Source organism: Selaginella moellendorffii, unplaced genomic scaffold, assembly GCF_000143415.4.
Source record: "Selaginella moellendorffii unplaced genomic scaffold, v1.0 SELMOscaffold_109, whole genome shotgun sequence".
NCBI lineage: Eukaryota > Viridiplantae > Streptophyta > Lycopodiopsida > Selaginellales > Selaginellaceae > Selaginella > Selaginella moellendorffii.
The window spans coordinates 388857-410132 of record NW_003314370.1 but is presented as its reverse complement, the minus strand read 5'-3'; the positions used below and the strand labels follow the sequence as shown (position 1 = coordinate 410132).

The following is a 21276-nucleotide window of genomic DNA, read 5'->3' as shown; positions in this document are numbered from 1 at the left end:
ATCTTTTAAGCTGACCTAATCTTTTCAATCGATTGATCACATATTATACCTTCCAGGAACCATATCTGGTCTGAAATTCCGGACATATTTGGCCGTCTATGAACAGGTTGTTTTCCACATACCGTCAACTGTGACGTGGCAAATCCCGCGTGGACCATTTCCCGCGCTTCCATGTCATATAGAGTCAATTCGCTCGAAATTTCAAACCTAGATGTGTCGCAACACCATAGCAGGAATTTATGGCCACAAAGGTGGCCGCGTTTGAGCTTTCGTACCCCGCTAGCCAAGTTTTTGGAATTCTGGGATATCCCTTCCCACGGATTCGGATATACCGGCCTTCTTAAACGGAGGCACATATCGGACGGTCAATGTACGCTTTCTTGCGTTTTTCTCCTATGTTTCTCTCTTTTCTTCCCTCGATAGCGCGCTTGTAATGCAGGCGCTGGAGCATCGATCTCACGGATTGGAGCTCCGGTTTGCGAGATTTCTTGTGTAAGTTTCAGGTTTCACGGATTCTTGACTCTGTGGAGCTGGATTTTTGGTGATATCGACGAGCGAGCTCTCGGCTCATCGATTGATCCAAGAAATTTCGCGAAATCTCTGGGTCTGGGGTGATATTTCGGCCGCGGCTCTGCTCCAGGGATCCATGGATCGCTTCCGGAGCGCTCCACCGGGGATCCGTGTGGCGAGAGCGATCGCGGGCAGGAATTTCCGGGTGGGCAAGGGCCTCATTCTCGTCATCACCTTCATCGCCTACGCCTGCTACCACGCCTCCCGCAAGCCGCCCAGCATCGTCAAGAGCGTTCTTGATCCAGAGACAGGCTCCAGCAATCCCAATATAAACGCCATCGATTCCATCGCCGCCATCGCGATTGCCGGCAACGCGAGCGCTGTCCGAGAAATCGCCATCGCCAGGCCTCTCAGCTGGCTCTTCGTCCCCCGCGATGTCTCGAATGCGGCGCGGCTCCAATCCAGAGCCGCCGGCTGGGCTCCATTCAACGGAGAGGGCGGAAAATCCCGGCTGGGCCAGATCGACGTCGCGTTCCTGGCGTGCTACGCGCTGGGGATGTTCTTCGCGGGGCATCTCGGCGACAGGCTCGACTTGCGGATCTTCCTCACGATGGGGATGGTGGGCAGCGGCGCCTTCGTTTGCCTCTTTGGCCTGGGCTACTGGTGGAACATCCACAGCCTCTACTACTTCCTCTTCGTCCAGATGATCGCGGGGCTCTTTCAAGCAACAGGATGGCCGTCGGTGGTGGCCGTCGTTGGGAACTGGTGTGGGAAATCCAAGCGGGGATTGATCATGGGCGTGTGGAACGCTCACACCTCGGTTGGAAACATCGTTGGATCACTGGTTGGCGCGGCGGTTCTTCCATTCGGCTGGGGGTGGTCGTTTCTACTCCCGGGGTTGCTTATCATGGTCGGTGGCGTGATGGTCTACTTGTTCCTGGTGGTGGATCCGCGAGACGTGGATTTGCCATCTCCATACGATGGCGGCGGTGGCGAGAGTTCGTCCGTGCAAGGATCAAGCGACGAGGAGGAGGAAGATGAGGCTGGATCATCGTCGAGTTCCAGCCTCGTTTCGGATCGAGATGATCAGGATCCAGAGGCCCAGGTGAGGAAAAACTCCAGCCCCGGACGCGATCAACCCGTCGGGTTCTTGGAGGCGTGGGTGATACCCGGAGTTGCTCCATTCGCGTTTTGTCTCTTCTTCTCGAAGCTGGTTGCTTACACTTTTCTCTACTGGCTACCGTTCTACATACGACACACAAGTAAGTCCATGCTCTTTTCACTTTTTTGCTTCCGTGTTTCTAAACAATTGCTCTTTGATCTTCCAGGAATTGCTGGAGTCGTCCTCTCCGACACGACAGCCGCGAATCTCTCGATACTGTTCGACATAGGCGGCGTTTTCGGCGGTGTTCTCGCCGGCCACCTTTCGGACAAGCTCAACGCGCGGGCCATAACCGCGGCAACTTTCACGTACTGCGCGATCCCGGCGCTCTTCTTCTACCACGAGTTTGGAGCAATCTCCATGCCGCTCAACGCGGGGCTGATGCTGGCGCTGGGAATGCTGGTGAATGGCCCGTACGCGCTCATCACCACGGCGGTGTCCGCGGACCTGGGGACGCACAGCAGCTTGAGTGGCGATGCTCGGGCGCTGTCCACTGTGACCGCCATCATCGACGGGTGTGGATCGGCTGGAGCGGCCGTGGGTCCGCTTCTCACGGGCTACATCTCGGAGCAAGGCTGGGACAACGTCTTCCTCATGCTCATGGCATCGGCGTTCATGGCGGGGCTGCTGCTCTCGAGACTGGTGGTGAACGAGGCCACCGAGAAGATCCGGGGGCTCCGGGAGGCTGGAAAAGATTCGTCATCTCGCGCATCCTCCTCGGGTACGTTGGACAGATTCAAAGTGATCTTTTTTCGTGGTCACGCGAATCCTCCAGTCGCTGTTGTTCGTTTCTCACCGTGGAATTTTTTTTGTGGATGTCTACAGGAGATCTCTCACAGCCATTCATAAATGGGAAAAGCTGAGTGGCTCTGGAATGATGCCCCACTCCACTATCGCGGCTCTGGATACGATTATTTTTTTTGTCTCCTAGGATCGATCATTCGAATCTCTAGGATGGGATCATACATATTTGCGGGAGGTATGATCCAGTGTAAATATTCTTTGTGCGCGATTGAGATGTGTTTGTCCCTTGGAAATCTTCTTGGAAGTTATTGTCAGTAGACAATAAGTTTTGGAAAAGAGAAAGGTAGATATATATCACAATCCTTTTAGGGAAATTTGCTTAATCTTCGCCAATATATAATTTATAATTTAAGTAAGTAAAAGGAATTCTCTCACTCTCTCGCACAGTGACATGGAACTTTACATGAATTCTGATAAATCAGTAGACAATAAGTTTTGGAAAAGAGAAAAGATAGATACATATCAATGTCACTCAATAAAGAGAATCACAATGTTTGCTTAAAGGTAGAACTTTTCAAAAAAAGAAAGGTGGTGGAATAATCTTCGCCTCTATATAATTTAAGTAAATACAAAGGAATTCTCTCACTCTCTCACACTTACATGGAACTTTACATGAATTCTGATGAGTCACTGAAAAAAAGAAAACTTCTATGTACACTGGTGTGTCGCTGTCCTGATTGTCACTCTCTCATTCTCTCATCTTTGTCTCTCCTTTGGATGTTTGTTTGATGCGTGTACTTGCGCTTTGTTTCAACCTTGCAAAAGGAAAGAAGCACAAGAAGAAAGTTAGATACACTAGACGAAAAAGATCGAAGAGAAGTTTACCTTTGCTCTGGGAAGAGACACAAGAAAGCAAGCGTTGTTCCTTGTACTGCTTGCTTCCCAACGACTGTCAAAATTGGAACACAACGTCGATGAAGTCAAGTCACTCTGTCCGTCCGCCGATGCCAGAAAAAAAAGGAAAAAAAAGAATAAAGTGTTGGAAGAAGTCCTCGCTGCCTCTATTGCTTCCTGCCAGCAGTCTCCGCAGTGCGTTGCCGCATCATCTCGTTCACCGCCGCTCGTCGTCGAGACTCCATTTGGAGCTGGTTTCTTCTTGAATGTTCTCTCAGGTCCCTGCCAAGAGATGGTTAGCCTCTGTGCGAAAACCAAAAAGAAGAAAAAGGATAGAGGTACTTACTTGCAGCGAGGCACGCGGCAGTCCGCTTGCTTGCAAGATCTCGCATGTAGTTGCATGAAGCTCCACATCCTCTTGCAGTGCAAGCAGTTCCCGATAACTCGCTTTTGGCATGTCATTCCGTGCCGGAACAGCCTCTTGAGATCTCCGCAGTTTGGATATTGGCACTGTGTTGTGCAGCACTTCGAAGCGTGAACGAGTAACTCCTGCATCATCTTAAGCTGGACAAGGAAATAAAAATGTTGTGAGCAGTGACAGAACGTTCAATTTCACACAAACCTGTTGCACCCGCTGTTGCCTCGCTTCCTTGTTCTGAGCATTCCGCTCCGATGCTGATGGATGTTGCACGAGCTTGTGAGGATGCTTCCTTGTCTCCTCCTTGTAATAGCAGCCATTGCAAACGTCGTACTCTGTACAGGTCTCGCACTTCCAGCCTTGTCCTGGTTCTATGTCGTGGGTGCAAATGCAGCACGTCACCACGAACGCCGGGGCCATAGGATTATGCAAGTGGTAAAGCACCATCATAGACGAGTGCTTGGCCCGCCGCAGTGTGTCGTACTGATAGTGATTCCCCTGGCAGAGGGTCAAGAACGCGTGTCTGGTGTCAAAGAATTCACTCTCCATTAAGTCATCATTATCCTTGGTGTCTGGTGGAACATCGGTAACTTCGATCTACACAGCACACAAACAAGTGTCATTATCACAACCAACAATTCTCTCGGATGAATACTCACCGGAGTTAGATAATGCATTTCCTTGCTATTGGCAGGATGTCTTTCCCTTTCGTCCAGTTTTAGCTCTGCTTCATGGCACCTGCACAAAGCAAGCGGAGTTGCCAAACTACCGGAGCAAGTAATTGAAAGATTCTTACCTATCACAAAGCTGAAAGCTCTTACAGGGCCGGCAAACCCAGCGGCAGCCCGTCAATATAAAGTTTCTACAGTGTGTACAAGTGTGCTGTAGATGAACCATAATAAAATCTTCCTTCATTTGCATTATCGACTCCCCAAGCTGCAAGGAAAATGCCCGATGTAAATTCATGGAATTGGAAAAAAAAAACCCACCTTCTGCATGAGTTGCGCATCTTTTGAAGCGTTGATAGCCATTTCCGCCTGAGCAGCAGTCTTTGTGGCGCGTTTCGTTGGCGGTTTTTTAATCTTTCCCTTTTTCTGCTGCTTTGATCCATCATCGTCATCCTGCTGTTGTAGTTGAAGTATCATATCTTCTGCGGCACCCGGCCAATAATCACCATCGAAATATGGAAGCCTTGCAGCGGTCACTTTGGCCTTGCACTCGCCAGGAGATATGAAAAAAAAGTCATAGAAATTGGTAATCTCGACAACAATATTTTCCTTGGACGCTTTCCTAAGCATCGTTAAGTACCTGAGAATATAACAAAAAGATAGGGGGAAAGGTCAATGAACTGAAAGAATAGTATGGAAACCACATACCATTCTCGCAACTTGTCCGACTTTGGAGTCTTCTGAATTTCAGGGTGACAATAAAGAATGTAATCCTCGCCCTTCAGAGGCGGACACGCCCAAATGTAGCAACTGGTAAAACCTCTCCTTTTACAATACTCCAAGTAAGCAATCTGCAAGGAATATCAAGTTACAAAAAGTAAGGTAAGAAGAGAGAAAATTTACCAGCAATTCATGATAAACGAAAGTTCTTAGTGCCTCTCCGTTTGGTGTTTTCACCTCTGCTGGTCTGAAGTATTTAACGGAATCCAAATAAGAAAGATACACCCGCCGCTGATTTGGTTGCGCAGACTCCACTCCAAACTCTTGAACGTACATTCCAAAAAGACAAACCTCCACTCCTTCAATCTTTTGAAAAAGTAGCACTGCCTGGAAATTCCAACCAGTCAGAGAAAAAAGCACTACCAAATATAAAAATAACTTTCACCTTTGATTTATACGGGAATTCAGTAGAGTAATCCTCCTCTTGAAAGATTTCTAGAAACCGGGGTTTGACTTCCAGCCTTTTATCCACGGAGGAAACAACCCTCACGACCAGCCCCTCCGCGCCGAGAACCTTCACGCAGTTATCTGAGTACATTCGTGTAAAAACAGTGAGCTGCATACCTCGTCATGGCTTTTCCCTTCCTTTCTAGCGCGCTCAGATCGCTCCTGCCTGAGCTTCAGAGTGAGTCTGGACTCGAGGTGATCGCTTAGCCACGTCCGAGGAAGGTCTTTGGCTCCGAGGACAGCCGAGACTGGCAGTGGATCTCTTTCGCCCGACTCCATTTCAGCCATGCAGCACTCGGGACAAGTATACTCCGCTTCTCCACCCTCATTCCTCCTGCTATTGAAAAGCGCGCAGGTTTGATGTTGCCATAAGTTACACTTGTCGCAGCACACCCACTGCGAAAATCAAACTTGAGTACAGAAATCCCGTTTGCAAACGACATAGCTTACCGCCTCTTCTTGCTCTTCGTCGTGCTTCCTTTTCTCCAAGCACGACTTAGCGTACGTAAGGCCTTCCAATTCGACATTCTCCGTGCGAACATCGTTGTAACAAGGAATGCAAAAGTAGTGTCGAGTTTCACGAACCGCTGTTGTATAGTAGAGTGCGTTTCGCTTCACTCGTATCCCGCAGCTCGTGCAATAAATAGGTGGTGGATCGAAGAAAAGCTTCTCAACTGCACACAATCTACAAGCGTGCTCGTTTGCCTGAAGTTCCATGGCCTGGTTCTTCTCTGCTTTGGACTTGCTCTGCTAAGAAAATGAATGAGCACGAGAAAGAAACTCCAGTGATTCCTCACGTACCTGGCCAACCCACTGTCTTAAGCTCACAATATGTTGCTTGATTTGCTCAATGGTGAAGATCTCTGTTAGCGAGACGCCAACTATTTTCGGCTTTCCTCCTTTGCCAATCCTTGGACCAGACTCGTGCTTAACAATCGCGTTCCCGGGATGCTTCACGTCACTTGCTACAGGCTCCGGCTTCACGTTCCGGACGCCACCACCATGAGGTGCTTCAGCCTTCACAGCTTTGATAACCTCTTTCGACTCGACCTTGACGGGTCCATCACCATTCTCCATAGTAGTAGAGTCTGGCGACGCCACCTTGGGCCGTTTCAAAGGTGGCTGGCCACCATCTTTAGAACCCGGAGGAGATCCCATCTGGTCTGCTGGCGGAGGATGAGTTTGCTTTAAGATGGCCTGCCGGACAGGTCCACAAACCGGGCATCTAGCGTCACGACACGACTGATGGTGTGTGAGCAACTTCATCGAGGCACTGCACCGCGGATATTGGCACTCACGATCCCGGCATTTGGACATGTGACTTAGCAGCTGGCGAGCAGTTTGGCAGTGAGGACTGCATATGCACTGTCCACCCGCGGCGGAGCATTTCGTTGCATGACGGAGAAAAAGTAGCCAGCGCTGCTGCTTGAGGTACTGCTGAGCACGAGTACTGCTGATCACTGGCTGGGGTCCCGTTCCAGAGCCGTTGCTTTCAGGCTGGGCAGCCGCTCCTCCTGGAGTTGATACCATAGACGACGGACTTCCTTGTTCCTGCTTCAAAACGGCAGGAGCAGGCTGTGGTGATTGTTGGTGCTCGGTCACTTGCACGCTCTCGTTCATCGGCTCCGGCTTCGGTTGTAAGGTCTCACTATTCGGAGTTTGTAACTGTTTCTGTGTCTCCGGGAACACGACATGATTCTCGTTGGCGATGTTTTTCACCTCCCTCTCTTGCGCCTGCCATGTTTGCTGAACCTGCGGGGACGGTTTTTGATCCGACTGCTCCATCTGAACAACAGGTCCCGGGACAACATTCTGGACGTCTAATGAGGTCTTGGTTAAGTCAGAGAGTTGCTGGAACGTTGTTCCCTGATCTTGCTGTTGCGGCTGCTGCTGTTGTGCGGCTTGTTGCCTTTGCTGCAGCTGCTGCATTTGTTGCTGCAATTGTTTCTGGTGATGCTGTTGCTGCTGCTGCATTCGCTGTTGCTGTAAGCTCATCGCCACCCCTTGCTGTTGACTCGAAGGTTTCGCAAGTTGAGGATTAATTGCGTTTAGAGCAACTCCATTGTTCACAAGGCCACCTGTTGTTGATGGGGTATACAAGTTACCCCCAGGTCCAGCCAAGTCCGCAGCATTCATGGCATAGCTGCCATTGGAAACGGCGGAGCTCAGCGCTACATAACGAACTCGTCAGTAAAAATACATCGCTGGACAGGAAAGAGCTAGCTTACTTTGCATCCGTTGTTGTTGGTTCAAACGCTGTTGCTGTTGTAGCATATACTGAGCTTGAGCTTGATTCGGGTAATCGTGCACTGCAACGTTTCCGTTCGCTAGATGAGAACGGTTCATCACCATACCATTCGCTAGTCCGTTTGCTGTCTTCACTTGAGAAGCACCGTTCATGTGAGCACGAAGGATATGACCATTGGAAGCCGCGAGCTGCTGCGGTTGCACGGAAGCCATCGAGATGTCGCTGACTTTAGGGAAGTTCGACACACTGGGCGACTGCTGTGGCATGCTGAGACCCGGCGTCGGCATCATCTGCATTCCCCCAGCTGAAAATCCTGTACTGGAGGCAAGTTGTCCATCGTGAATCATCCTCATACCGTTGACAGGCATCCCACTAGGCATCAAGTTCCCATTGGCAAACATCCCTGTCGAAGTTTGAACGCCATTGGCGACGAAGTTCATGTTTGCATTCCCGGTGGGCATCATACTTCCGTTCGTAGAGATCCCCATCTTGTTGCCAAGTCCAGGAGTTGGCATCATCGTCGAGCTGGCCCTGGCGGTACCATTACCATGACCCCCAACCGGGACCATGGTGTTCGAGTAACCAGGAGTAGGGACAAGGTTGCCACCCATGCCTGGAGTTGGTACCATGCCACCTCCACCGTTCACAGAGACCGCGGTCCCAGAAGACCTCGTGAGATCCTCTATAGAAGTTACTCGCGGCTGCTGGTTGACAAATCGATGAGTTGCAACTTGGAGACGATGCTCCAACGTTCGCACGTCAGCATAATCTTCCTGTTCATCAGAGGTAACCATGAGATCGAAAGGCAAAAAGACAAACAAAAGCAAAGATCACACAGAACCTTAGAAGTAGCATCATTGTACAAAGCCTGCTCCACATTCGATACCAAGTCAGGGATTTTCTGCTGCCACTCTGGAGGCAATTGGTGTTTACATTTCTGAAAAATCTGTGCTCTGGAAAACGAAAACACAATCGTTAGTTCAAGAGATACAGTGAAAAACACGCTTACATTTTTTCTATGACCTTCCTACGCAAAGCCAAATCGTTACCCCATGGATTCGAAGGTAACGACGTCTTATCCTGCAAAGTGATGCACTGCCCAGATAGCTGTGCCTGGGCCTGCATCTTCCTTAGCCAATTCCAATGTAGCTTCTCTTAAGTCCCAGCCCAGTCCATGCTCCTCCCGGCCAATCAAACGACCAATCCCAATGCAATGGATCCTCACATCCAGAAGCTAGAATCCCGAAATTCCGCCCCTGGATCCATGGCCCGCTCCCAAAGCCGCCAGCACCCAATTCGAAATCCGATCATCCCCCAGCTCATGCAATCCAATTCAAACCTGGCGCTGGCCGGCAGCGTGCTCGATCGCGGCTGCTGCTGCTGCTGCTGCTGCTCAACCCTAAACCTCTATCGAATTAGATTACCGGCTCCGTGCTCGGCCTCTGGGACGAGCTCACTGTCCTACAAACCCTAACCCCAGCGCGTCCCTGCCAAACCCCTACTCCTCGATCTAGCTCCAATTCCGTGGCGTCGCGGCGTGGCGGGCAACGCCCTGTCAATCGGAACCCTAATTATGGAAGGAGAATCCAGAAAGTGAAGCCTATGGGAGCATACTTCCAAGACCATTGCCTTTCAAACCCCCATCTTATACTCCACAGTAAGGGTAGTTCACCCATACATTCCGGCTAGATATCCAATCGGGGCCGCTCATCAGGTGGGACAAACTCACGGAAAGAATCTCACGGCCGTTAACGGCCCTCACATTCCGGGCAGATACAGCATCCGGGCCGTCTGCATGGCAACTAGAAACATTCTTCTCTTTACATCTGTTATGTTTAAGAATGACTGTCGATCCATTTCGTCACTTTGAGCCCACCATCTGGTCCAATTTTCCAAAATCCTCGGAAGCTTAGGCTTGCTCGCTCATAGAAGCTCATCGTCTGTCAACCCACTCCCTTTCTTTGAAGCTCTTGGAGAACCTGAAACAAGTGAAGTTCTCCTCATGGAAAATCCTTGAAAGCTTCTTTGAGCCTCAACTCTTCAGCGTTTCTAAAACTTCGAGAGCTTGTTCTGGCATGCTAGTGATAATAAATGAGAAGAGCAAATGAATGAGTATTTGTGAGATGAAAAGACAATTTAGACTACTTGGCTAATTGTACTTGGTGTTTAAGAATATGTCCAATGAAAGTGTATAGTTTGCTCCAATTAACTTTCCTAGATTCCTTTCTAATCCTTTATCAGGTTATTCTTTCACCAATCTTAAACATGCTAAGCAGCAATGACTTAGAAGGTCTAGGCATGGCTGGAAAGTAAGAAAGTGGTAAATAAATTTCATAGTTAAGCATGTGTCTTTAAGCATGAAAAAGTACAAATAAGGAGGCATCATGTTGTGATGTAGCTTTGTGGTGCTTATGTAAGAAGTAAAGGTATTGCACAGTAAATAGTTTTATTTATTGTGTTGTCTCTATATTCTATAAAAGAGTACTAACACTACTCACATGCTAGAGAAGAAAGTGTATCCTTAAAGATAAATGTGTCCCATTGCAAGGATTTAAGAGCATTCATTTACCAAAATTCATAAGGTGATAGAAGTTGTTGCCAACAACACTAACAATAGAGTATAGTCCCAGTCAACGTGAAGCAAGTTTGGGATGATGTTAGGTAGTAATATTCAAAAGATAGACCAAGTCACCCTAGTCACACCCTTAAAAATACCAAACCTAAGTTTATCAGGCAACTACTACAAAAGTTGGCAATCCAAGCTGAACAAATAAAACCACTTTGACATAGTAGAGAAGTCCAAAGGAAATGGCATTTATTACTCTGTAGGATGTGTGAAAGGCCCAAAGACTTGAAAGTAAGTGTGTCAATCAAGCTCTTGGATGAATTTCCACGATTATCTTCTTCAAGACTTAATTTTCTTACTCTGGATCACATGCCTTCTTTGCGTATCTTACATATGAACTAGCTTCACCATCAATATACCTAAAAAATAGCTACTACAACTATGGCAAATATGTAAGATTGCTGTCACTTTCTACCTTATGAACATAGTGTTGACCAAGTAACTTCCCTTAAGGAATGAAGAACTTTTATGGGATTGGGTTGGATGATATAGAAATGGCATTGCTGGAAGATGGTTTGTAAGTCTTCAACATGTATTGCTAATAAATCATGAACTTTGCCTTTTACAACTTGATGCTCCAATCCTATATGGATCTATATGGAAAACTTTTATAACTTTATTAGAATGTCACTAATGCATTCATGAGATCAAAAGTTGTATGTCTAGATTTCTTCAAGGTGTATTAAAGGATGTCTTCATTTGATCAGGCTTAAAGAACTCTTGCTTATAACCATTAAAGCCATCCATAAAGGATTAAATCCTATAATCAGCTACAACATTGCAAATATTATTGATAATTAGTGTTGAAAAGTATTTATGTAATATATCTTTGTTAAGGTCTTTAAAATCCATGCAAACTCGGATATTACCATTTGCCTTCCTCACTGATACAATTGAGATGATTCAGCTTACTAAGTATCGAAGAGGAAAATAAACTTGACATCCATAAGTTATAATTTTAACTTGGACAACTAACACTAGCATTGAACTCAAATGTTGTGGAGCTTGTTGCATTAAATGAGCATCATCATGGAGGGGGATATAATGCATAATAGCATTTGAAGGACTCCTCACAAATCCCTATAATTCCATATAAAAATGTCAATTTATTCAAAGCAAAGGTGGTGGAGATGGCTTCATCCTTAATGAAGATGAGTTGTGGTGAGGATTTAGATGTGGCTAGATTGAGCTCAATAAAGTTGGTGTTCACCACAAGTACAACTATGTTTATACTCGACTTCATTAGAAAACTTTGCAACAATCAAAGTAGATGCAAGATATAGCAATTGTCCAGTTGAGAAAAGTGCAAAGTCAATGCTTCTACAACTCATATTGTGGGTATAAGCTCCAACTATGAAGAGAAAGTGATTTGTTGCTAGCTATTGATCATATTCTTCTAGTCAAAAGTGTCCAATATTGAAGCAAGGCACTATAATATATTGATCCCTACTTCTAACTGGTTTTTGTAAAGGAAAGTTGCTAGAAATAATGACAACCATGCTTCAACCTAGCTAGACATTGATAGTCTAAAACTCATAACCAAAGTACTCAAGATTGGCAGTGGTCTGGAGTTAGTCCAAGAGGACCTAAACCTCATCTTGAGTTCTCTTATCCAAGTGAAACACCGTGAAGGAGGTGGTACATCCTCGGATCAAGGTCATAATGAACTTCTATTGGTTTTGCTAGAGTTTGATGAAGATATCAATGTCCAACAGCATTGTAAAGTGTCCCCACACATTCTCCTTCATCACCCTAATATCTTAATATGTGTGAGTATGAAATTTCTCTAGCCAGATTCATCCAAAGAGTTGCATGAAACACCACTTCTCACCCTCTCAAAGATTTGATAACCAAGAAATCTATTATAGTCTAAACCTTCTATAGCAAAGAAGACTTGGTAGCATTCGATGTTGGCAAAAGTCTTGATCTTTATAAATTTCATAACATCTTGACACTCACTAGAGATCATTCTTGATGTCCAATTATTGTGGTAGCCTCCACTTGATAGAATTACATTATGCAAAATGTTTTATAAGCTTATAAATAAGAAACTAAGCAATCTTAGCTTCCAAATGTTAGAGAAAGCTGATGGATTGTAATGACCAAACAGAGTATAAATTTGAAATTAAGAGGTGTAAAGCATATACTTAAATATCCAAATATATTCTAGGATATTTGTTAAACTTTTCTCTCTCATTTACTTATCACGAATACAATCTGTATATACATAGAGCAAAAGCAGAAAGCACTTGGCCTCGTGATTGCTCCTCCTTCTCAACTCTCTCCATAAGCAATCACATTGAGCTGAACATGTTTTATAAGTTCATCACTATGTACTCATCCAAGAGCTTATGGATGTATAGATTGAGTTGGCTTTATAAAAAATTCACCTAAGATAGATCCTTCCCCATCACTCTAGTAATTAACCATTCCAAGAATCTTTTCTAGCTACTTGAAAGTAGTGGATTAGGAATTGGATCATTGAGTAATCCCTCCATACTAAGATTGCTTTATTATAGAGCATTTGAAGCTTATAATACTCCCTCGAGATGAAGAACTTTAAGGATTTATTCTCTAGCTGCTTGAGGTACTATGTGATGCTTATAATGCACATCATGGTATTGAAGCTCTTATAAAGGCCCAAGGAATGGATCATAGTTGAGATCTTTAAAGAGATAATTAATGATTCTTTTGTATTAGAATTTTAATAGGAGATGGCTTATATAGAATGGGAAAGTCAAGCACAAAGCCTAGCAAGCACATTCATGGGCTAGCTTGAGCTCTGTTAAAATAGTAATATGTAGTATATTTAATTGAATAACACGTTTATGTTCTCTAGAACATTTATTATAATAATACTACCATATAAGAAAACTTAAAAATTTATAATATTTTTTTTATCAAACATCACTTGATTAAGTTAACACCATGAAGGATATATTGGGATGTGGTTAGGGTTCCTTTCAATTTGGCATAGTCATTCTAAGAAATTTTCACAAAGATTAGATCCAGGAAAAGAGATTCAACACAAGATGTAACAATAAGAAAAGGTGAGAAACTCTTCCTTCCTCATCCAGCAAAACACTCTTATATGAATGATCACTGAAAATCCATAACCACTATTCATGGTGTCATATCTTCGATAGAACTCCTTTCCAGTTCAACGCGGCTGCCAACACAGCGATAGCAGTACTTCAAGCTTCTAATTTCTCCACAGCAGTGGCATTAAATTTATAATTTCTTTAAATATAATCTATGGCGAAACGGCAGGGCGAGCATGTCGACCTTGCTCCTGGGAAGCGGAGGCCGGTTTTGGGCAGTGAGATAGTCCCGCGGCCACGGCTGTTTTCTGCGGGCAACGCAATCCATCCAGCCACGAATTTCTTTGTGGAATGGAGTGACATAGACAGGCTCGAGGGCTATCTCGGGAACTCAAGGTGGCTGCTCATCACGGGGCCGTGGCAATCCGGGAAGTCATCGCTCATGTACGGGCTTGCCGATCGCATGAGTGCGCAGGACTTGGTGCCCGTGGTGACTGTGTTGAACCCTCAAATGGTGGGAGCAGCCAACAAGCATGCCGTTGAAGACGACGCTACCGTTGCTTTCATCCGCGAGATGGCTATGTCTCTGGCTCTGGGGAGCAAAGGCAGGCTCGAGTACGATGGAACTCCCGGCGTCATGGGACTTCTCAAGATGCTGGCTTCTCCCGGCAAGGAGATCGTGTGGTTCATCGACGAGGCAGCGCTTCTGAACGAGATCACCTGGCCGGGCGTGCTGCTTGCGTTTCTGTCCGCGTTGAAGACGTGCAGAGAGAGCTGCGTGTTCAGGACCACGGGTTCTGGTCTATACTGCCTGCGAAGCTTTGTTCTGGTCGGCACAGACAAGACGAGCTTGCTTTTTCAGCCGAGCCGAGGCAGGCGGATTGCTGCCGAGGGGAGTTCCCATGTTACATCGAGCCCAGCCCGAGGTCACGACAGTTACGATCCGTGGAGGGGCCGTCCAATCTCGCCACTCAGCGTTCAGGAGCAGAGGGCATCCGACTTTCTTCTGGTTGGGGACATCGCCATGATGCTCACTGACTATCAGCGCGAGTTTGGTGTTCAGTTCAGGGAGAACGAGGAACAGGAATGGAGCGCAGCAAATGCGGACAAGGTCATCGTAAAGTTGGCCGCCAGCATTCACTCCTTGACGAGCGGTTACAAGGGAATGACCGGCTGCTGCTGCGAGTACATATCAAGGAAGCAGATCCATACATTTACGGAATGGAAGCGTCGGCTTCGACTTGGCTACGTTTCATCGTACGTTTTCTATTCAAGGGTCTACTCAAGGATGGCATCCAGCATTCCGGATTATCCCCAACAAGTCAGGGATGTCATACTCGAGTGTATCCTGACCGGGCAGCCGGCTCTCGTCAGTGTCAACACTATGGACGCGCTTTTGCCGGCTATCAACGACGGAGTACTTGTGAGAGAAGGCCCTCGTTCTTTCAGCCTCACCTCCAGCTTGCTGCTGGGTGCGATGTTGGAGGACTGCCACCTTTCTTCCCCCGACGTGCTGCCTCGTATCGATTCATTTACTCAAGCGCTTCAGATCGCCTTCAGCTACATCAATCACGAGCGCTTGGTGAAGCCAGAAGTCCTCAACGCTAATGGGCAACCTTCAGAATACATATGGCAGTCGGAGGTACTTCTCAGCACCAAGTTTGTTCTGGTCAAGGGTTTTCAACAAGGCAAGTACACCGTTCTAGTGGAAGCTAAGAAGAAGGACAAGAACGGAGATCGGAGAACTCGTCTTGACTTCCTCTACGTCAACTCCATCGCGGAGGGAATGGAAGTGCAGGGCGACGGAGATGAAGAGTCTATCCGGAAGCACGTACAGAAGACTGAAAAGTATGGTACGCTTCATCAGTGCGGCATGCATTATGCATATCTACGGGTGGATGATCGCAAAAAGCAAGCGGTGGACGTCAAGGCTGTGATAAAGAGGGAGGCCGAGAAGTTGGAGGAGCAGCCGGTTTGCTGGTTTGTGGAGTACAAGCCGCATGACAAAGCATGGGTCATAGAGCAGCTTAGCAAAGGCTCCAAGAACTGGACCAGCGTGCAAATTTCAGCCCCCGCCAATCTTCCGGAGTTCATGTTCCAGGCTAGGCGGTCGTCGGTTTATCTGCCTAACTACTTGTTCTAGATGCTGGTTGTGTGAAAGCTTGTCTTGTTTAATTTTTCAATCATTAGAAAATTCCACTATAGATCATTATAATTTGAGCACTGTTAACGTGATCTTCCACTCATGTTTTTATGTTTTGGTTTTCGCAGGCAATGAGCTGCTGAAGCTCTTTTTTGGGAGAGTTGCTTAAATATTACAACAGCACAAGTTGTATATATATTCCAAGCTCTTAATATTTGCCACTTTTAAGTGTGTAACATTACACTGAAAGTCAAAACCCTTGAAGCTTTTATGCTGCTATTTACATTTTTTATTGTGGATATTTTAAGCCTTCACAATTATTTTTATTTCATTTTGTGAGGTTTAAGTGTATGCTAAAATGTTATATAAAGTAGTGGGATTTTGATAGCCATCAGATTAGTTTTAATCCAGACCACTCACTCCTTTTAATCAAATTTGTAACTTTTTATATTCCATACATTCTTAAGATGAGGGGTAATTTTGATTGTCCTTAATTAGATTTATGATTTTGGTCCCCCTTCTCTTTTATTTTTATTTTTTTTTCTTCATCTTTATGGTAGAGCAATATACTCCTCCTTTATCCTCCTTTAATTCTAGAGTAGCAATTAATGTAATTGTTTTATGTTATATGGTTGTAGTTGAATAGTCAAATTTAGTTGACAGTAGTGTTCATTTCTTTATCTCACTAAATTTTTTCCATGGGAAATTATGTGTATTATTAGTTCAATCACTTGATAGCGATTGCTGCCTATCATTTTTATGATGATTCCTAACATCTATGTAAGCTTTTCACATATCCTTAAAGGATAACATTGTAGTTATACAATGGTTTAAACACGGTTATTCATGTAGATTGAAGTTTTTTCCCAAATGTCTTCAAGGTTGTATTTAGATATGCTAAAGATTATAATATGGATTTGCACTTTCAAAGTTATAGCTTTATTTAAGGATTAATATGCTTTTAATTTCATCACTGAAAATGCTAAAAAGTAACAAGAGTTTCTATAGTAACTTACAAGCAAATTAGCAGAGTTATAGGTGGAGTTTCTTATTCTAGAGGATATAACCAACTACAAAATTCTTATGCAATCATTCACAAATTAGTTTAGTCAAAGAAAGTCATCAAAGATGGTTGGGGCAAATGCATGCACAAATCCTATAAAAAATTTGATAAAATGTTGGCCACAACATTTTTAATTTGATTTGCTCTAATATAGTTGGTTCCATATGAAACAAAAGGTTCTAAAGGCAAACATTAAATTGTATAATTGATCCTTGATGAAGATGATGCAATTATTGGAAAGTATTGTCTCACAATATGAATCTATAACATTAAAAGCCACATGTTACAAATATCTTTCTCAAGCATTTGCTCAAATTGTAAACACCACTTCTAATGAGATTTCCTACTCATTTCTAAGTTACAATTGATACTTGAAATGTGTACAAAACATAAAAAAATCTAAAAAGTTAATTTGAACAAAAGATACACTCTATTTCTAACTTGAAACTCTTCACGACTTATACATGTTGCTCTCTCTCTCCTAGAAGAAAGTGGAGAAGATAAATTTAAGAGATCATTTTGTCACTTTCTAAAGCTTTTTGTCATAGGTAGATATAGGCAAGAAGGCACACCACCTTATGTTATATTTGGGGCAAATTGAAGCACTAATCATAATGGGGGAATGTGTGCATTCTATATTACAAGCGGCTTGAATCACAAAATAGAGTAAGATTAAATATGCAAGAACAGCCAGGAGAAGCTCTAAACATGGACATAAATTTTTATTTGTTTTGCAAAAACTGTAAAAAATGGAAGAGAAATAAGATGGAAAAAGGATTGTGAAGAAGAAAGAAGAAAATAAAAAAAAACTTACTAGAACTTATGAAAGACTTGACAATTTAAGATGCCATAAATTGTGAAAGAAAGATGAGAACCAAGTCTATTAAATGGAATCAAGTGTCACTAGTGTGTGAAAGCTTCTGAAACTATGCCATCCACAATGTGCTGAAAGAAAAAGATCCAAATCTCATGAAATATTATTCCATCAAGAAACCACTCCTCAAGCTCTCCACCAAATCTAAATCTAAATCTCATACAAGAAACTTTTCAAATTGATACAAGAATCTCAAACTTAGACTGCTAGAAGCAAGTGGCGAAGACAAAAGGAATATAATAAAGAAAGGCCTTTGCATTCACTCCATTCTCCACCAAATAAAGTGATTTATGACTCATTGGAAAATCATAGCAGACAAAAATAAGGAATATGTGAGCTGCACTCCAAATTTGTATGAGGAGGAGATCCTATATAATTTAGCATCGTTTGTATGGATAAACATTTAACAATCCAACTTCCTAATTAAAATAAATCTTGCAAATAAATAGAATATACAAGAATATCAACCAAATATATTAAGCTAGAAGATAAATACAGTTAGCGGCCTAAGACTGCATTTTAAAGGCGGGCTATTTAAGCTTACAAGGGCTTAAGTATAACAAATTTTTATGCTAGTTTTAATTAAAGTGGAAAAGGAATAAAGATGAGACCATAGAACCCTAGAAAGTGGTTTTATGTATGGTGAGAGCCAGGAGGCTTGTGCGTGCAACAATTCCCAGGCATGTTGTCGGTCTACCGTCGCCCGCAACTCCACATTCCCGACGCGTCGCCGTCCAGGTCTTGTGATTTTCTCACTTTTCTTTTCCTTCTTTCAATTTCTTTCTTTCCAGGCTCCAATCGATGGTGGTGAAGCATGTAATGTCTACATCGCTTCGGCGTCACGAATCTATCGCCTCAAGGTGTGATGTTTCCTGTGCTTTCGTTGCCATTCATGTTTTTGGTTTCTAGGCCGACTTGCCGTGTTCTAGTGTCTTGGAAGGAAAAGAGGGCTTGCTCGTTCCTTCCGACTCTCGGGTGAGCTTTTCTTTTTCCTCTTTCATTTCTTAGCTTTGCCAGATTTTGGTTCTTAAGAGCTAGCTTTGCAGATTTTGGAAGCCGAGAAGCTAGAGCATTGTCCACATAGAGCTGAAGTTCAATGCATTGCACTGTGTGAGCTCGTAGATTTTATTTTCCTTTTGCTGAGATATGGTAGTTCTTTGCAGCCAATCCATCGCAAGAGGCACTGCTAGCATCTGTTGATTCGTATGGCCATCTCATGGTCTCAAAGCTTTCTAAAGGTTGCAAGATTCCCAGAGTTTTGTGTGTCCTTCACGCATTAATTTCTTCGTTTCAAACTTTGAGAGAATTTTAGGAACATCCTACGCTGTATCTCCTCCTGATCCTGGAGCCGGCGAAGGCGGATGGGCTGGATGCGTCTTCTCTCCTCATCAACCATCGCTGGTAAGAATTGATAAAAAAAGAACCAAGATTTGATGTGAAGAACAATGCAGATAACTGTGGCACGAGGATTTGCCAGGAGCATCGACATATATGACAGAGACGTACACGTACGCACCTTCCATACGTAAGTAGTGAAGTTTTCCAAGCCCCTCCTCACTTGCTTGAGTCTGTGTAATTTTCTTCCGTTTTTTTTTTCTTTTCTTCCTTCTTTTGTGAAGGCTTCAGTGTCCAACAGCGCTAACATTTCTTCATGGAGCTTGCCCATCGGTTTTAGCAATCAGTGAGGGTCCACAGGTAGTGGAAAAATATAGAGAAAAGAAGCACTTCTAACGTTTTTTTTTCCAGTTAAGTATTTGGGACTTGAGATGCGGGGAGCAAGGTGGATGTGTGCAGCGTTTCCTGGGTTCCTTCACAGGCGAGAGCTTATACTCTGTTTGTAGCTCTTGGGACAATCTCCTAGGGGCCGCTGGAGCTGATCGAGCAGTGACAATATTTGACACTCGAAGGTACGTTCTTTGTCCAGGCCAGAGTTTTCGTGCAAGCTTTGTTTTCTCTTTAGATGGATTCCAAGAGCGAGGTGGGTGAATGCTCTCAAATACGAGGTCTGGCTCTTATAAATTCCTAGAGTTGTATGTAGTCTGTGAGATTGATTATCGAGGCTTTCAGGTAACAGGCATCGCTTTTTCTGCCACGAAGCAAAGCTATGTGTTTGCTCATGGTCTCGATTACGAGGTAGCAACAGCTTGTTTGCTGGTTTTGGTAGTAAAATGTTTTGTTTTTTTTTTTTTTTTGGCCTCGAGGTTGCTGGAGGCGAATGGAATGAAGACGATTTTGAAGGAACTATCAAGCGAAGCTTTGGCTTTCGTGGAGATTCACGCTGGCTTGGAATGGACAAGGTGATACACTTGAAAGTTTCGTCCACTCTCACAATCTTTTGTTTCTTCTAGTGTCTTGACAAAGATTTTCTGGCTGGATGGAGTGAAAATGGAAGCATTTTCATAGCAGATTTCGAGAATTAAAATGTACTCTCTTTTCATCCTTGATGAATTTTACTTTAAAATTAATGCATTTCATCCTTGAAATAAACAATAAATTTTACCCTCTTTTTTTTATAATTAATTTTTATCGAGGCGAGAAATGATAGTCTACGTGGACAATGCCACGCGTTTATGATGTGGCACTCCTGATGACGTGGCTATTTCTTTCCTATCTGGTCGTGGTTCCCAACTGATGGAGATCCTTCTCCATCTTTCTCAATCGATCCTTGATCATCACAAACTCGGCGCGCATCTTCTCCTCCAGCCCCTCGGAGCTCTCATCCAGCGGCACATCGCTGGGCGCGGGGCGACGCTTGGCCGGGGATGATCTCGCGGACGAGAACCCTACAAAAGCCTTCCTGCCGCCCGCGGGGGGGCTGGAATTCTCTCCCATTGCCGCCATAGCTGGATGCTGGAGCTTGTGGATGAGTTGCTTGATCCTCTCCACCTCCTTGAGATCGCTGGCTTTGCGCTGCCGCTGCGTGCCATAGACGTCCCACTCGCATTTTCCCGTGAGCACGCCCTTGCGGATTGGAGCTGGGGGAGATGTCGCGCTACTGATTCCATTGCCCCCAAACACCTTGGGCAGCCGCAGATTGCTGCCCAGGGAAAATCCCGCCGGCATTTTGATCGATCAAATGCAGTAGAATGGACTTGATGATCGATCGATGCTCTCTCTAGGCTCGCTAGGTGCCCATCTCGAGCTCGCAAATGGGACTCTCTTTGGCGCGGAGAACACCAAAAGCCATGGGATTGCCAACGTGGCTCTCACTTTTGACACGTCATCCCTTACGTCTAAGGGTTTAGGGCTAGTTTTCATTTTGGGCAAAATGGCGGCAAGAGCTCTATCGCGGAGCTGGCGGATCATTCTTGCGCGCTGCTCCGGGGTAGGCAAATCCCAAGATCTTGATTTCCATCCATTTTTCTAGAATGCGCACAGGCTTACACTGCGCGGCGGAGCTCATCGTGGTTTTGGATCAAGCGCTCGAAATCTTGGCGTGTTTATTTCTTTTGCTACATGCTTACTGCCGCGAGCTTTAGCGGGATCAGTAGCTGTTCTTGCGAGAAATTTCCGCTCTACTGGTAATATCTTGCATTTGATCCATCGCGCATCGTTTATTTTGGATCTCGGGATATGGCCACACGGGACTTATACGAAGTGCTTGGATTGGATTCGAGTGCTAGCACCGATTAAATCAAGAGGGCCTTACTACACGGTA

General features: G+C 44.8%; 3 protein-coding genes across 3 annotated transcripts; 2 read left to right on the top strand and 1 right to left on the bottom strand.

The window, feature by feature from the left end:
* The first annotated feature begins 389 nt into the window (after positions 1–389).
* On the top strand, positions 390–2838 carry LOC9631561 (putative glycerol-3-phosphate transporter 1). The gene is made up of 3 exons (XM_002990529.2): positions 390–1772; positions 1839–2393; positions 2498–2838. Exons 1-3 carry the CDS (start codon positions 647–649, stop codon positions 2533–2535), a joined length of 1719 nt encoding a protein of 572 aa, XP_002990575.1. The 5' UTR covers positions 390–646; the 3' UTR covers positions 2536–2838.
* Positions 2839–2999: 161 nt separating this feature from the next.
* On the bottom strand, positions 3000–9500 carry LOC9662450 (histone acetyltransferase HAC12). Its single transcript, XM_024664264.1, has 16 exons — positions 8881–9500; positions 8713–8824; positions 7852–8644; positions 6425–7794; positions 6074–6370; positions 5741–6019; positions 5562–5690; positions 5300–5503; positions 5105–5247; positions 4718–5036; positions 4525–4664; positions 4388–4466; positions 3933–4325; positions 3657–3874; positions 3302–3592; positions 3000–3231 (listed from the first exon to the last, which is right to left on the bottom strand). Exons 1-15 carry the CDS (start codon positions 8994–8996, stop codon positions 3478–3480), a joined length of 4707 nt encoding a protein of 1568 aa, XP_024520032.1. The 5' UTR covers positions 8997–9500; the 3' UTR covers positions 3000–3231; positions 3302–3477.
* An 8745-nt stretch (positions 9501–18245) lies between these two features.
* LOC9631560 lies at positions 18246–20090 on the top strand. Its single transcript, XM_002990527.2, has 13 exons — positions 18246–18356; positions 18410–18478; positions 18528–18593; positions 18665–18728; positions 18782–18856; positions 18931–19019; positions 19070–19143; positions 19238–19313; positions 19365–19525; positions 19579–19621; positions 19686–19751; positions 19820–19915; positions 19967–20090. The coding sequence occupies exons 1-13, from the start codon at positions 18258–18260 to the stop codon at positions 20036–20038; spliced, it is 1050 nt and encodes a 349-aa protein (XP_002990573.1). The 5' UTR covers positions 18246–18257; the 3' UTR covers positions 20039–20090.
* The last annotated feature ends 1186 nt before the right edge of the window (positions 20091–21276 follow it).